The 18,269-nt window shown below is 36.7% G+C and overlaps 1 protein-coding gene across 3 annotated transcripts in view; it reads right to left on the bottom strand.

Moving 5' to 3' along the window:
* Window positions 1–18,269, bottom strand: part of SEC24A (SEC24 homolog A, COPII coat complex component) — a 73,889-nt gene that overhangs the window by 37,399 nt on the left and 18,221 nt on the right. For 2 of the 3 annotated variants that reach the window (XM_055553986.1, XM_055553964.1), the window contains exons 2-7: window positions 9,242–9,724; window positions 4,645–4,815; window positions 2,234–2,311; window positions 1,518–1,684; window positions 1,081–1,253; window positions 23–125 (exon numbers count right to left, since the gene is read on the bottom strand). In XM_055553986.1, the coding sequence (XP_055409961.1) occupies window positions 23–125; window positions 1,081–1,253; window positions 1,518–1,684; window positions 2,234–2,311; window positions 4,645–4,815; window positions 9,242–9,724 (1,175 nt within the window). The remainder of the gene's footprint in view (window positions 1–22; window positions 126–1,080; window positions 1,254–1,517; window positions 1,685–2,233; window positions 2,312–4,644; window positions 4,816–9,241; window positions 9,725–18,269) is intronic. The other variant, XM_055553975.1, reaches the window with a different exon arrangement.

Raw genomic sequence — 18,269 nt, 5'->3', positions numbered from 1 at the left:
TACTTTCACTAATAAAACATACCACTAGGTCTTTAAAAGGATGAAGCAGCAGTCCCAAAGGAAGTTTGGCTTTATTCAGTAAGGCCTGAGTCTGAGGAATGCTAGTCAGTGTGCAGCGAAATAACCTGTATCAAAGTAAAAATCATCTATCAGTTATTACTATGACTAGTTTGGAACAAAAAATTTTCAGAAGATTTAAAAGGTACACATTGTAACACTGGATCAGATTATAAATGAAGTACTTCAACAGGCTCTCACCAATTTTATCCTTTCTAAATATTTAAATCCTATTCAGAAATAATATATTTTATATAACAAAACAGTTTCTTCTCAGCTTGTGCATAAGACAGTCTGGACTATCAAAGGACTTACTTTTTCTTTATATAAATCTAGACTGCATTGGAATTACACCGACTCAATGGATGTGAGTTTGAGTGAACTCCAGGAGTTGGTGATGGACAGGGAGGCCTGGCATGCTGCAGTTCATGGGGTTGCAGAGAGTCGGACATGACTGAGCGACTGAACTGAACTGAACTGAACTGAACCCAAATTTGCAAATGTAAAGTTATGTGTATTACCTGAAAGTTCAGTTTTGTATTAGGTTCTAAAAAGACTGTTTAAAAATAACAAATTCAATTTATCAGAAAGTCTTCATATCTTAAAAACTTCATGAACTTAAACTCACAACCAAATTTAGTAGAGAAAAGCGTACTATAATTATGTTTGCTATGAAAAATAATTTAAAATGATAGCAAATAAAGGATTATATAGAATCAAATCTCCATACTTCGGACTTTGAAAATATAATAGAGCCACCATAATGATAATGAATATCATAGTCCCATTAGAGTTGATAAGAGCAACTATCAGATCAGGCATTACAACTTTATTTCTTTACTTAGAAAATTTCAAATATTAAGTAAGCAACTAACAAAGTACTGTTTTGTGTATGCAGACTACTTTCATAAATTAATATACCTGCATAGCTTGCTCAAAATACATGAAGCTCAAAAAAAATCTGGAAGCCCCTTTTAGAACAAGTAAAATGTCATATTCAATAAGTACTGTTTGAAGCCTTACTCTGGGTTACAATTCAGCTTCTGGATATCTTCATGCAAATTTGGAACTGGAGGCTGCAAAGGTGTCGATGGAAGCATGTTTCTTTCTTGAAGAAGATTGATAACTCTTAGCCCCTCTGGATGTAGGCTTAATCCACTCATACTTGCAGTTAAATGATTAGCACCTAAAGGAGTCTAAAGAAATATAACTTCACAGTAAGTAGCCTTTACAATGTCCTCCACTGAAAAGAGAAGCATATATTAATAACAAAACTGTAATCTCAATTTCCTGGTCAATTTTTTTGGTTCTGGAGACATGTAACAGGACAAAAGTGTTATGAAATACTCATTATCATTATCATTTGGTAAAAAAATGTTCATTGTACCTTCCTAAAATGTTTTCAGGTGAATATAGTTTAAATCGAAAAGCAGAATACAGGTTATAAAAAAAAGGTATACCTGAGTAAAAGCCTGTGGACCACTTGGGTAATTCAAGGAAGAGGGTGGTAGTCCTGCTCCTGTTGTACTAGGTGGTGCTGTGTTCTGATAACCAGGTGGTAAGGAGGGATATGAATATCCAACACTTCGGCTCATTGTGGGATTCTTAGTAGTAGGCTGTGATGTTGCTAGAAACAAGGTAACTTTTAAGATCTATTTTACACTCCATAGTACTTTAAATCAACATATAGATCCATTAAATTTGTAACTCCAAAATCCTTTGGGTAACTTAATACTTTAACTCATCAATTTTGTAAAATAAAACAAACACTAATAACAAAGTGAGCAATGATTAAAATCTAGCTAATGTGGTCTATAGCTATAAACACACAAAGGTTAAGTTCAGTATACTTAATTTACTCTCATGTCATGTACTAAACATTGTATTCAGACTAAAATTTTAATTCAAAACAACTTTAATTAAAATATAATAAATGTTCAAATGGATAAATTTAAATAGATCTAACTGATAAAAGTATTCTATAGTCATAACATTATAATAATAAAGCCCATAATCCCAACTCTAAAGGTGGGGGGGAACCTAACAAAAAGCCTAAATCCATACAGACAGAAAATGCTAACAGGAGATACCATTGCACGACCTAATTATTTTCTTCTCTGTTTTCTATCAGGAACATATTAAAAAAAAAAAAAAAAAAACTTTCATAGCATCTCACCCAAGAAGCCACCGCCTTCAATTTCATCATAATTATTGTGAACCACCATAGATCCATTATTGGTATTTGATATAATACCTAAGGAGGAAGTTTATTAACAATATTTAAATTAGGACTAGTATTACAATTTCTGCAAGATCTGATTTAGTGTTTAAAATTTATAACAATGTCCCAAATGACAAATAGCTTAAACCACACCTCAGGAAATGTCACGTTGAAATAAAAATTTCAAACAATATAAGATTCTAAATATACAAAATATATAAAAGTTTCAAATAACTTTATAAACCTCTAAAAAGAATGGTACTTTGTGGAGTTTATAAAATTATATACAATCTGAAAGTTTTACCAGTTGCAAGAGCAGCATTAAAAACTTCTAAGGAATTGGAGAAGGAAATGGCAACCCACTCCAGTATTCTTGCCTGGAGAATCCCAGGGACAGAGGAGCCTGGTGGGCTGCCGTCTATGGGGTCGCACAGAGTCGGACATGACTGACGCGACTTAGCAGCAGCAGCAGCAGCAAGGCTTTAGGGCTTTCTGTTTTGCAGCTGTTTTAGAAGGAAGGCAGTCTGTATGAAGGTACTTGTAAGCACAGCCTACTTGCTTCTCAAGTTGATATAAGAGAGAGACTTTCCCAAGAGCAGAGAAGCTTTAAAGAGTGACTTTAGTTTTAAAATATAAAGTAATTTTTGTTGTGGTTAAGATAAATGGTGCAGACCAACAAACATATAAAGAGTTCTTAACATCAAAAAATAAAAAAATAAAAACTTCTAAGGAACAGTACACACTACACTAAGTCACCAAAATCAATACTATTGAAGAATGAGGATAAATAAGGATGAGATACACTATTTATGAGGGTAAAAACCTTTAAAAAAAAATACAGAACAGAGTAGAATCTGGAATTAACTTTAAAGTGATATATAGTAATTAGAACAATTGCTTTAGTCCAGCAAACTAATAATAATAATTTATCACTAAAATTTATTAGCTCTAATTCAGGTATAGAAGAAATCAAATCAGTGAATAGCATCACCTCTAGCACCTACAAATAAATGTGCTAACTTTAAACAGTCATTTTAATACCAAATAGATAAGTTTAATGACTTCAATAAAGTTAGTAACTCTTTTCCAATTCTCAAGACCACCACGACTTTACCCATGAGTTGATATATTAATAGAAAATCTTGGTAATCTTGTAGAAACAAACAAAAACACTGAACATATTTTTATTTTATTTATTTACTTTTGGCTGTGCTGGGTCTTAGTTACTGCACAGGTTTTTCTCTAATTGCAGCAAGCAGGGGCTACTCTCCAGGCGCTGTGTGAGGGCTTCTCACTGCAGTGGCTACTCTTGTGCAGAAAATGGGCTCTGGGGTGTGTGGGCTTCAGTAACTGTGGCATGCGGGCTCAGCAGTGCAGGTCCTGTGCTCTAGAGCACAGGCTCAGTAGTTGTGGTGCACAGGTTTGGTTGCTGTGTGGCATGTGGGATCTTTCCAGCCAAGAGATCAAACCCATGTCTGCTGCATTGGCAGGTGGATTCTTTACCACTGAGCCACCAGGAAAGCCCTGAGCATATTTTTAGTTGGCTAAAAGTTTAAATACTTATTCTAGCTTGATTTTCAAAATTATCATGTAAGACATTACTTTATCATTTTGTTACTCACTGTTAACACGATCCTTTTCAAATTATACACAGGTCAGTTTTTTTCCCTACTAACAATACTAAAAAAAGGAAATGGTAGAAGAAAATACAAAAATGGTAATATTGATTGTACTGAGTCGTAGAATATGGGCAGTGGCTTTTCCCCCCCTTCATCTGTTTTCCTATTTCCAATCTTGATACAATGGTTATATTATTCCTAAAATCCAATTTCTTACTTTACAAAACATTTTAAGTTAATAAACTTGTATTTTAAAGTTACATCTGAAGATAATGGTTTAAAACTGTAAAACATGAAAATGTTTTTACATTTTACTTTTTATTTAGGCTTATAAATGCTTGTTAATAGTGGCAGTTTGTTAACAGTAACGGTGGCAATCAAAAACCTGCTTCCACAAAAAAGAGCCGATGTATTAAAAATATAGCTTCAACATCATGTGGAGAAAAGCAAAAGTCCCCCTCTCACCTCCCTCTACCAAGAGATACGTAACCTTATAGCCATGATTTTTAAAATCTGCACAGTAACAAAAAAAGTTAACAGTGATCCCAAAGGCTAGTCCACAGCCCAGAATACAGAAAAGGAAAACTGAGTAATTTTTTTAAACCCTAAATTCCTAAGGGGCATCTCAAACCAAAACAACCAGATTTTCTGAAAAAATATGGCTTGAATGCACAGAATTCAGATAATATTAATCCTTCCACCCTGAGTCAAAACTTTAGGAGTTGACTTGGTTTTTATCCTGCTTACCTTCTTGGTTGCTAGTTGAATTAAATGAGGGCTGGGGCACAGTTCTAGGTGTCAATTTCTGAGGAGTAAGGGCCCTCACTGGAGGTGTTCCTCCAGTTGGAGGGGGGCCAAGAGGAGCTCCTGGTTGAAAAGAAGTAGGCAGAGGTGGATTCGCTAAGGGCAGTGCAGACCCTATGGAAACAATGGTTTTTCACACGTCACTTAAGAACTTAAGAAAAAGGCCCAAACAGCCTTTTACCAAATCTAAATAACTTCCAAATTTATATTTTCATTATAAACCAACAAATTACTACAAACAAGTTAACTTCCCAGATTACTTTACACATTTCCAAATCTTTCCTACCATAATTCTTGTGTGTTAATGTGTGTGTGTGTGTGTGTGTGTGTGTGTGTGCACACACGCACTCAGTCGCTCAGTTGTGTCACTCTTTGTAATCCTATAGACTGTAGTTCATGGAATTCTCCAGACAAGAATACTGGAGTGGGTTGCCATTTCCTACTCCAGGGGATCTTTCCAACTGAGGAATCGAACCCGAGTCTCCTGTGTCTCCTTCACTGGCAGGCAAATTCTTTACCACTGTGCCACCTGGGAGGCCACCATAATTCTTACCTGTCAATTGTTAAAGCAATATAAAGTCAGGATCAAATCACTTATAGAGTAGACACAATGCCCTGTTTATTGCTTAATTTTTCATTAACTGGTCACAGAGCTTCAACAAGCCATGTCAAATATTGCAGTAGAAATAAACATGAATAAAATTTTATGGAGTACTTATCAATATAGCCCATTCGATTACCATCAATTAGGGTTAGATAGCTTTCTAAAACTACGAAGTATTCTGGTTATCCTAAATTCTCCAAGTTTTATTTCATTTTGGTTCATTTTTATTGGTGGTATAACCTGTTAATATTAGATAATAAATGTATACACTGTTTAGTGTTTACCTAGTAATAATTAAAAGCAGGTTACTTTCAATAATGACTTACTCCTATATTAAGAATACTCCCTAGGCTTAAAAATCAGGAAATGATCCAAAGTTTATGTATAAACCTTATGAAACACTGCTATCCAAGATGCTTAAAAGTATCCATCAAACTAAACTAAAAAACATCATGGCATTTGTCCTTGTATCTACCAGTATCTCACTGCCTCAATTTCACCAATTTTCTTTTAGGATAGATAGTAAGTTCTACTCTTGAGGAAATTCTGTGTGATATGGAAAGTTCCAAAACCCACAACCAACTTCTCATTTGCCAAAAAGGAGCAACAGTCTACAAAGTAGATAAAATACTACTAATTAAATACATGTGATTTAATTTTTCATTATACTTTTTTTTATCCTCTGAATTTAATATATTCTGTGTTTTATAAAATTGAAGGAATAAGGACACCAAATATAAAAATTTTCAGTGTCTCTTCAACATTGTTGAATTCTCCAGTGCTAAGTCGCTTCAGTCATGCCCAACTCTTTGTGACCCCATGGACTGGAGCCCGCCAGCCTCCTCTGTCCATGGGTTTCTCCAAGCAAGAATGCTGGAGTGGGTAGCCATTCCCTTCTCCAGGGGATGTTCCCAACTCAGGAACCAAACTGAAAAATGATCTTCCAACAAGACTAGTCAGTGCCCTGTTCTCAAAAGTGAAGATAAAGATTACTGCCATGGAACTCCCTTATCAAAGAATAGAGACCAGTCAAAGGAACAAAAGGGCAAGGTACATTTCCAACTCAGCATGAACAAGAATGTATGATACATCTGACTACAAAGATGTAACAATCAAATATTTAACAAAATACATGTGAGCTTATTGAGATTTTTTCACAGCTTAAGAGGAATACTGTTGAATCCAGAATAAGCTACGTTTCATAAAATAGACATTATTTTTTCATGCTGAATGACTCTTATTTAGAACACCAATAGCTAGAGTTTCAGAATCTGGCTTCTGAGAGCTCTAAAACTAATTACATGCTAAAAGGTGGCCTATAAGAAAAGAAAAAGTTAGAGAATTTTAATATGTGAACTATATATTTTACATAACTTAGACACAATTTTGAGATCAAACAATCAGGCACCTACCAACAATGATGAAAAAACAGAGGTAAAAATCAGGGAATTTTTTGAGGTCTCGTTAAGAAAAGAGAAGAGCAGTCATATAGTTCTTTTAGCAGTCATATGCTTCTTTTACACAGAAACCTTCCTAAATTTTGGCACTTCCTTACATCTCTGTCACCACATCTGTGCTATAATCAAGGTGCTCTACCTGGGGGCACCTCAGGGTGGTCTACCTTCTGGTATAGCTAAAAAAAATTCAGATTATTGATCACATGCTTTTTAATGAGAGGCTACACTTTCTTCCAAATAGTTTTTATTTATTTATTTTTAAAATATTTATTTATTTGGCTGCATTAGGTCTTAGTTGCAGCATGTGAGATCTTTAGTTGTGGTAATGGGACGTAGTTCCCTGACCAGGGATTGAATGTGGGTCCCCTGCACTGGGGACATGGAATGTTAGCCGCTAGACCACCAAGGAAGTCCCCCAAATAGTTTTTAAATAGTACATTTCCCTAACCTATTTTCTTGTGGCTTTGGGCAAATTATTCAAGCCTCATATTTCTTATCTGTAAAACACACTGCTATAAAAATTAAATAAGATAACACACATTCAAGTTTGGTAAAATGCTGGAAAATAACAAATATTCAATAAATGTTATCTACAATTCTTAATTAAGAAGTGAACATTCATTAATTTCAAATGGTTAATGCTCACTCACAGTGTCAAATAAATAAGAATACAAATAATCAGAAGGATTTTGGTTCTAACAATGATGGGTCAGAAGATCTCTCCAAAGAAACCAAGTTTCTAGAGGCACCCTTAATCTTTACAAGACCAAAATGCATTCACCAAGGTTAGTGGCTAGTCAAGAGGCTAAGAAAAATAGATTCAACAGTTAACAAACTATAAAATGCATGAAGTACATGTAGTATCTAGATGCAGAAATACATATTAACATAAAAAGGTAACAACTGATAATACCATTTCACTTGAAAACTTTTACTAGTTCATTTCCTTGAGGATGTCTGCTGAACAAAATCAATCTGCAGATCCCAATACAGAATCTGAATTAATAGCAAAAAAGGAATAGTAGAAAAAAAATAAAAAAGGAATAGTGAAATGGTTAACTGAACCTACTTTTGAACCACATATGACCAAACAATGAGGTTAAAAAGATTTAATGATCAAAGTGAGTCCAAGAATACATAGCTTTCTTCTCAAATTGATGTACAGATTCAGAACAATCTCTATCCAAATCACAACTATCTTTTTTTTTTTTTCCAAAAATTTACAAGCTGATCCTAAAATTCTTAAGGAAATCCAAGGGACTGAGGACAGACAGAACAATCTTGGGGAAAAAAAATAGTTGGAGGAGTCAATATTTCCAAACTCAAAGCTTACCATAAAGCTACAGTAATCAAGATGTTTGGTAACAGTATAAAAATAGACACACAGATCAATGGAACAGAATTCAAAGTCCAGAAATAAATCCTACATTTATGATCAACATAACCTTTATTTTCAACAAGGGTGCCAAGATCATTTGATGGGAGGAAGAACACACTTTCAATCAAAAAGTCCAAGGCAACTATATATCCACATGCACAAGAATAAAGTTAAATCCCTACCTACTAACACCGTATGGGCTTCCCTGATAGCTCAGTTGGTAAAGAATCCGCCTGCATTTCAGGAGACCCTGGTTCAATTCCTGGGTCGGGAAGATCCCCTGAAGAAGGGATAGGCTACCCATTCCAGTACTCTTGGGCTTCCCTTGTGGCTCAGCTGGTAAAGAATACGCCTGCAATGCAGGAGACCTGGGTTCGATCCCTGGGTTGGGAAGATCCCCTGGAGAAGGGAAAGGCTACCCATTTCAGTATTCTGGCCTGGAGAATTCCAAGGACTATACAGTCCATGGAGTCACAAGGAGTCAGACATGACTGAGCAACTTTCACTAAAAACACCATGTACAAAAATTAACTCAAAATTGATCAAACACCTAAACGTAGGAACTAAAGCTATAAAACCTTAGGAAAAAAAACACAGGGATAAACCTCTGTGCATGGCTTTCTGACCACAGATGTGCTCAATAGAACTCCTCACTCCAAAAGTAAGTCTGTTTTCACTGCCCCTCCAGGATTCTTGGATTTCTGGAGTCAAAAATTGTCTGTGCCTTAACAAATAGATAAGTCAAGCCTTAGATCAAGTCCAAAGAGAGACCACAGGGATTGAGCTTCCCTAGAATACAAGATGGAACCTTGCTAATGTAAGTACTGGCCAGTCCTCAAGGAAGTGATTCTGCACATATACCTGAAACCCTAAAATTTCATGGGTGACCCAAAGAAACTCAGATAATATCTTCAAAGGAAAGAAGCAAAGCAGAAACAATCATGATTTTAACTTAACCCAAAAGTTACAGAAATAATCTAAAGATTAACAGTGATCAAAAAAATAAACCGTCTTCCATATGATTTTAAGACTGAAATAGTAATTTAAACATTTAAAATAAGCAAAAATTTCCCATTTCTAGCACTCCTATAAGAACTCTACCTGATTTTATGATGTTGTTTTGAAGTGAAGAATCTCCAGAAGAAACATATTGAGGACTCATCAAATTTGTATTCCCAGTCATGGTTGGTTGGGATGACACACGAGGACAATGGTTTGTCTGTGACAAATAGTTATACTGCCAATTTGAAGGTGATGATACACTGGCTCCAGGAAGAAAGCTACCAGAAGGCATTGGTGTAGCAGCTGGGTTCTGAGAAGTAGGTAGTGGCATTTGAGGACTAGGACCACTACGGAGTGAAGGTGTCACTGGATGAGAAGCCACAGGTGGTCCATAAAGAGCTTGTCCAGGTCCCTGATAATTACTTAATGGAGAAACAGTCTGGGAACCACCAGAGTTAGACTGTCCGGATACTGGATTCAAGGTCTTTGCTGGTATTAGATGAGGGTAGGATCCTGGAAGGTGAGAATTATACCCTTGGCTCACTGACACTTGTGAAGACATCAGGGCATTCTGGACAGGACCTTCCAACAAGAGCAGGAAAAATTAGTCTTACAAACAAACAAAGCAATACTTAAAAACATATAGTAAAATATATGGTACTCTTACAACTCAACAACAAAAAGACAAATAACCTAATTAAAAATGAGCAAAAGCTTTAAATAGTATTCAAATATACTTCCAAAGACATAAACAAATGGCAAAATGTTTAACATTATTAGTCATAAGAGAAGTGCAAATCAAAACTACAATGAGATACCACTTACACTAGGATGGTTAAAAAGAAGATGGCAAATAACAAACGTTGACAAGGATGTGGAAAAACTGGAACCCTCATACTTTGCTAGTGGAAATGTAAAACAGTGCAAGTGCACGGGAAAATAATCTGGCAGTTCTTCAAAATGTTAAACATAGATATCATATAATCCAGCAATTCCACTCTTGGTCTCCCTAAAAACTTGTAGACAAATGTTGACAATATTATTATTTTTAATAGCCCAAAAGGAGAAACATCCAAATGTCCACTAACTACTGAAGATAAACAAAAGGGGCTTAACTATACAATGGAATATTACTTGGACATAAAAAGGAATGAAGTACTAATGACATGCTATAACACAGATGAACCTTGAAAACGTTATACTAAGTGAAAGGCACTACTCACAAAAGACCATACGCTGCACAAATCATTTATATAAAATGTCCAGAACAGGAAAACCCAAAGACACAGAGGTAGATTTGTGGTTACAACAGCTGGAAGAGGGAATAGTAGTAACCGCTAATGGGTATGGGGTTTCTTTTTTGGGATGATAAAGATATTTTATTTTATATATTTATCTATTTTTTAATTTATTTATTTTAGTTGGAGGTTAATTACTTTATAATATTGTAGTGGTTTTTGCCATACATTGATATGAATCCGCCATGGGTTTACATGTGTTCCCCATCTGAACCCCCCTCCCACTACCCTCCCCATCCCATCGCTCTGGATTTTAAAGTTGGTTGTAGTGATGGTTGCAATTTTTAGTAAGTACACTAAAAAAATCATTGAACTATACATTTAAAAAAACTTTTTTTCATTTTATTTTTGGCTGCACTGGGTCTTCACTGCTGTGCACAAGCCAAGGCAACTCTCTAGCTGCAGGGTGTGGGCTTCTCATTGTGGCGGTTTCTCTTGTTGCAGAGCATGGGCTCTAGGGCACATGGGCTTCAGTTGCTTTTAGTTGCTCTGAAGATTCCACATCTTCCAGGACCAGGGATGGAACTCATGTCCCCTGTATTGGCAGGCAGATTCTTAGCCACTGGACCATTATGGAAGTCCTGACTGTACATTTTAAAACTGTTATATATAAAAAAAAATTAATCTCTAGAACCACCACTTCTCAGGAATATATTGTCATTTCTGCCCATAAAACTAGAAAATGAAAAGAAATTATTAAGATGCATATTTTTAAAAAGATGGCACTCATACAAAACTAACACCTGGGGACTCTTTACCTTTAAGAGATATAACAAAAAAATACTTATCTTCTGATCATACCCCCTCAATCCATGCAACCAACATACAAATACCATTAGTCTAACTCAAACCCTTTCATCAATTACACAATACTTACACAAACATACACAAGTATATATATATAGAAGGAGAGGTAGGACTGGGAAGCCTACAAAAGCATATACACATAAGTAATATGTATCTGGGGAACGCTAGTCTATATGCATTCAGTTCAGTTCAGTTCAGTCGCTCAGTTGTGTCTGACTCTTTGTGACCCCATGAACCGCAGCATGCCAGGCTTCCCTGTCCATCACCAAGTCTCAGAGTTTACCCAAACTCATGTCCATTGAGTTGGTGATGCCATCTAACTATCTCATCCTCTGTCATCCCCTTCTCCTCCTGCCTTCAATCTTTCCCGGCATCAGGGTCTTTTCAAATGTGCCAGCTCTTCGCATCAGGTGGCCAAAATACTGATGCTGAGGTTGCAGCCTCAACATCAGTCCTTCCAATGAACACCCAGGACTGATTTCCTTTAGGATGGACTGGTTGGATCTCTTTGCAGTCCAAGGGACTCTCAAGAGTCTTCTCCAACACCTCAGTTCAAAAGCATCAATTCTTCTGCGCTCAGCTTTCTTTATAGTCCAACTCTCACATCCATACATGACTACTGGAAAAACCATAGCCTTGACTAGATGGACCTTTGTTGACAAAGTAATGTCTCTGCTTTTGAATATGCTGTCTAGGTTGGTCATAACTTTCCTTCCAAGGAGTAAGCGTCTTTTAATTTCATGGCTGCAATCACCATCTATATGCATTACTCTGCCAAAAAATTTTTTTAAAATACAGGTATTCTTTCAGAACAAAAGAAGCAGATCCACATGTGTTAGTTGCCTAATTGTTTATAATAATGAAAAATTTGAAAAAAATTAAATATTCATCAGCAGGAGACTGAATAAATTGTAGATTATTCACAAAACAGACTAATTATGAATAAAATGAATAAACCAGATGTACATCTACCAATTTAGATAAACTACAAAAAGAATACTAAGAACTTCCCTGGTGGTCCACTGGTTAAGAATCTGCCTGCCAATGCAGGGGACATATGTTTGACCTCTGGTGCGGGAAGATTCCACGTCCTGAGGAGCAATGAAGCCTGTGTGCCACAACTGCTGAGACTGTGCATCCTGGAGCCTGTGCTTTGCAACAAGAAAAACAAAAACCGCCGAAATGAAGAGGCCCACACATCACGACTAGAGAGCAGCCCATGCTCACTGCAACTAGAGAAAGCCCTCTTGTAGCAACAAAGATCCAGTACAGTCAAAAATTAATAAAAAGGAAGTTATAAAGAAAGAAGTGTAATATCTTTCTTACACAAACCTTTTGATTATGAAAATTTTCAGACATAACACAAAAGTATAAGACCACTTTTTGCAGTCTCCCACACACAAAAAAGTGAAATCCTTAGGAAATATATTTGATTTATGTATTTATTTTGGATTGTTTGACATTTTACGATAGAAAATCTTTCTTTCAGGAATTCTCTGACAGTCCATTGGTTAGGAGTGCACGCTTTCACTGCAGAGGGCCAGGGTTTGATCCCTGGCGGAGAAACTAAGAAACCGCAAGCTGTGCAACAGTCACACACACACACACACAAAAAAACTTTCTTTCCCTCATAAACATGATATGTCTCTCCATTTATTCAAAACTGTTTTTTATCTTCCAATCAAATTTCATACTTTTTTTGTAAAGGTGAAGTGAAGTCGCTCAGTCGTGTCCGACTCTTCACGACCCCATGGACTGTGGCCTATCAGGCTCCTCAGTCCATGGGATTTTCCAGACGAGAGTACTGGATTGGGGTGCCACTGCCTTCTCCAGGGAGCTTCCCCACCCAGGGATCGAACCTGGGTTTCCCGCATTGTAGGCAGATGATTTTACCGTCTGAGCCACCATCTTCCTTTAAATTAAATGTAGTTAACTTGCTGCTAGGGATTCTGCAATTTGTAAATTACTATGAATAGAACATTTACTTTCACTTCTAACTAGTAAAAGGCCATCAAGTATTCAAAGTACCATAAATGCCCAATTATAAGGTGAGATTTCCCTCAAAAATTATTTCTCAAACAAGAAGGCACCATACAAGTCTCTACAACGTTCATTGTACAATAATGCTTTGTCCTAGTGGATTAACACTGTTTCAAACAGTAGATACGATAAATTAATGAGTTACAAAATCAGTAAGCTGTAAACTATCTTTTTAGTTAAGAAATAGAAGACAGTTAAGAATGGAAAATATTGCAGGATGTCACATGTAATAAAGGTTAAGTATTGTGAGGTTTCATTACAAATATACACTATATGAATATGTATACTGGGTCACTATTTAAAATGTATTTCTTACTGTAGATTATATTCAAAGTCTGAAAGCCCGTGATCAGCTGATACCTTTGAATCTTCTTTTATCCTTCTATGATTTATTCCTTACACATCCTATTACCTTTTAAAACATGGATCAGATCAACTTCCTACTCAAAACTTCCAAAGTCCTTATCTTAGCTTATAAGATCCTCTATGTCCCTGGTTTCCCTTCTGGTCTCATTTCCGACTTCCTTTGTTAAAAAATTCTGAACATTCATTTTATTTTAATGAAACAGTGCCAGGATAATACATATGTTGTTTCTGATCTGGAAGTAAGTATCCTGTAGTCTTCTGATTCTATTTGTTTTTTCCTGTTCTTGCAGCAAATTTTAATATAAAGTTCAATTTTCCTTTAAGATTAGGTTTAACAGATTATGTCAACTCAAACAAGAAAATAGCCAATGTCTTGAACCACAGATTCATTAGTTCTATATGTGTCATATTAATTACACATGGTTCTTTTCTTATTAGGCTGTTCCCATCCTAATTTGATTTTGCTTTCAGTTAATCATATCTGATCATCTATATGGGCCAAGGGGTCTTTTAATCTGATATCTCTAATTCTGGAAAGACATCTATGCAGGGCTATATTTAAGCCAAGTTGGCGCAGATTTGCAGTTCTAAACACACACATACTGTTATAACTCTACCTTATATCAGTTTATCATATAATCTAAAATGACTTAATAATTTCCACTGAAGACTGAAAACCCTTTTAAATATGTACATATAATAGAACCCAAAATCTTTCAGTGTAACTGCTTCTGGTAAGGTCACTATGTCAACTGACATCAATTACTCTACTTTAATAGCTAAAGGCCTTTTACTATTCAAATAATTTCCTACTCTTTCTCTCTACTCAGCTCCAGTCACATTCACCTTCTTAATGTTCCTTCAACAAGCTTAACAATGCTTCTACTTTAGGGTTTGTCACTATTTTCTCCACCAAGAATACTCTTCCCCCAGATATAATCTCACTCCATCTCTTCCTTCAAGTCTCTCTCAGACACAGTCTCCTCACAGAGGCACTGTCTGAACACTACATCTAAAACAGACTCTTTTATTCTCTTCCCCTCTGACTCTGTCTTATTTTTCTTTCTAGTGTTTACCTGACACTATGTTATTTATTTATAGTATCTACTTCACTGTAACATAAGCTCCAGGAAGGTAGGAATTTCTTTTGTTCATTACTGTACTCTCAGCACCTAAAATGTGCCTATTACATAGTTGTGTTTGTTGAATGTGTGCTCAATATGTGTTTGTTGAATGACTCCAAGAATAAATATTATAGCACAGAAACTCTTGTACTTTGAATAATAAAGTACCACTTGGGGAAAAGTGAGAATCTAATAAAGGATAATTTCAATTACTATAGTGATCACATGATGGAATCTCTTAAAGGTAAAGAAAATTTTCCACAATACAGCACCATAACGTTGCATATTCTTGTAAGCAAAACTTCTAAATAAACTTTAAAAAAATACCAAAAAAAACCAAGCCCTTTCCTGAAAAATTCAGTCCTAAAACATTAGGCGAGGTAAGCATTCGCATATGTGGAAACTGGAGTAGAGTAAGGGGGCAGCACAAGCAATGACAGAATGGTTACATACCCTTGTTTTTGTTGTTCAGTTGCTAAGTCATGTCTGACTGCAATCCCAGGCTTCCCTGTCCTTCACTATCTCTCAGTTTGCTCAAACTCACGTCTACTGAGTCGATGAAGCCATCATCCTCTGCTGTCCCCTTCTCCTGTCCTCAATCTTTCCCAGCATCAGAGTCTTTTCCAATAGTCAGCTCCTTGCATACAGTGGAACTGATCAAATAAATATATATAAGATAATGGAAGTAAGGTCTCTTACTCTCAGAGAAGGAAGTCACAAATATGGAAAAGGGAAAACGAGAATGAATCCAATGGTAGTGGGACTACAACAGAGATTACAATTGAAACTCATGGACTTCAATGTGTATATAGTCAAGATTCCCTAGCTCCGTCTGCTGAGACCAAGAGCAGAGACATTCTAATAGCACTGATCTCTCAGGACTTGTCTTCTTGGTTTCTAAATACTATTCTCCACTAAAAGGAATCATGGCTGATTCATGAGCTTTCAAAGTACAAGATGAGCCTGCAACACGTTACTGAGCCAGAAAGCAAGAAAGTGCCCAAGAATGATGACACATGACAAGTGGATACATGAAGACAGCCTGAAAGAGCACCCACAGGCCAAACCAGAGATAAGAGAAGCCATCAGTATAAACAATGATAGTAATAGGTTATAACCCACTGAAATCACTGAAGTCACGAAATCAGAAGACGTTGGCTTCTTGGCAAGAAAGCTAAGACAAACCTAGACAGTGTGTTGAAAAGCAGAGACATCACTCTGCCAACAAAGGTCCGTAGAGTCAAGGCTGTCTTCCCAGTGGTCATGACAGCTGCGAGAGCTGGACTGTAAAGAAGGCAGAGTGCCGAAGAACTGATGCCTTCACACTATCATGCTGGAGAAGGCTCCTGACAGTCCCTTGGACAGCAAGGAGATCAAACCAGTCAATCTTAAGGGAAATCAACCCTGAATACACATTGGAAGGACTGAGGCTAAAGCTGAAACTCCAGTATTTCAGTCATCTGATGTGAACAGTCAACTCATTGGAAAAGTGATACTTCTTTGATACTGGAAAGATTGAGGGCAAAACAAGAGGGCATCAGAGGATGAGATGGCTGGATAACATCACTGATGCAATGGACATGAACTTGGGCAAACTTTGGGAGATGGTGAGGGACAGAGAAGCCCGAGGTGCTGCAGTCCATGGGGTCAAGAAGGCTGGACACCACCACCACACTGGAATAGTCCACACCAATAAAATAAATGAATAAATTAAAATTCTAACATGGAATGAGATATTTACAAAGTCTCAAACTACATTTCCCAAAATACTTTTCAATTACAAAAGAGGAGCAACATGACTGTGAAGAAGCTTGGCACACACCCTTCTAATCAAGTGATCAAAGTGAACATCACCAATAATGGGAGAAAATGAAATCATGTGCCACCTAATGGGATGTGATGAGAATACAACATCTTTTCTGTCCTGCTAAAGTGCATAGTCTAAATCTAATCATGATGAAATGTTAATATATGACAAACCTAAACTGAAAGACATTCTACAAAATAACTGGCTTATAATTTTCAAAAGCATCTAGGTCATGAAAGTCAGAGGAAGACTGAGAAACTGCTTCAGATTGAAGAACACTACAAAGGCATGACACTTAAATGCTACATGTGACTTCAGACAGGATTTTTTTGCTAAGGGTTTTATTGGGACAACTGGTGAAATCTGAAGTCTGGGGATTAGATAATAGTAACATATTAGTGTTAATTTCCTAATTTCTTAGTTGTATTGCAGTTATTTAGGACACCTTTCTTTTGTGTAAGAAATAAAAAAGCATTTAAGAGTGAAAGAGACACGTGTACCCCAATGTTCATCGCAGCACTGTTTATAATAGCCAGGACATGGAAGCAACCTAGATGTCCATCAGCAGATGAATGGATAAGAAAGCTGTGGTACATACACACAATGGAGTATTATTACTCAGCCATTAAAAAGGATACATTTGAATCAGTTCTAATGAGGTGGATGAAACTGGAGCCTATTATAGAGAGTGAAGTAAGCCAGAAAGAAAAACACCAATATAGTATACTAATGCATATATGTGGAATTTAGAAAGATGGTAACAATAACCCTGTATACGAGACAGCAAAAGAGACACTGATGTATAGAACAGTCTTCTGGACTCTGTGGGAGAGGGAGAGGGTGAGATGATTTGGGAGAATGGCATTGAAACATGTATAATATCATATATGAAACGAGTCGCCAGTCCAGGTTCGATGCACGATACTGGATGCTTGGGGCTGCTGCACTGGGACGACCCAGAAGGATGGTATGGGGAGGGAGGAGGGAGGAGGGTTCAGGATGGGGAACACATGTATGCCTGTGGCGGATTCATTTCAATATATGGCAGAACCAATATAATATTGTAAAGTTTAAAAATAAAATTAAAAAAGAAAAAAAAAAGAGTGATGGGACACCATGTCAGCAATTTACTCTGATAGTTTTGGGGGAAAAGTTCTTTGCAGTGTACTTGCAACTTATCTGTAAAGTTGATGTGATAAAACTTAAGTAAAAGCAAATGAAGACTTTTTAGGTGAACTCTTTAGGAATAAATTATGTTTTAGGACTGTGTACTTAAAAATAGTTTCTCCAAATCTTTTTGACAACTTGAAACTTCAGTTTAGTTCAGTCGCTCAGTCATGTCTGACTCTTTGCGACCCCATGAATCGCAGCACGCCAGGCCTCCCTGTCCATCACCAACTCCCGGAGTTCACTCAGACTCACGTCCATCGAGTCGGTGATGCCATCCAGCCATCTCATCCTCTGCCGTCCCCTTCTCCTCCTGCCCCCAATCCCTCCCAGCATCAGAGTCTTTTCCAGTGAGTCAACTCTTTGAATGAGGTGGCCAAAGTACTGGAGTTTCAGCTTGAGCATCATTCCTTCCAAAGAAATCCCAGGGCTGATCTCCTTCAGAATGGACTGGTTTTGCTAAATTAAGTTAAATGACGGAAAAAAGTTAAATCATTCCCAAGTCAAATAAGATACTG

Source organism: Bubalus kerabau, chromosome 1, assembly GCF_029407905.1.
Source record: "Bubalus kerabau isolate K-KA32 ecotype Philippines breed swamp buffalo chromosome 1, PCC_UOA_SB_1v2, whole genome shotgun sequence".
In the NCBI taxonomy this organism is placed as follows: domain Eukaryota; kingdom Metazoa; phylum Chordata; class Mammalia; order Artiodactyla; family Bovidae; genus Bubalus; species Bubalus kerabau.
Note: the sequence above shows the minus strand (reverse complement) of the source record. Positions and strands in the feature narration are given on the sequence as shown.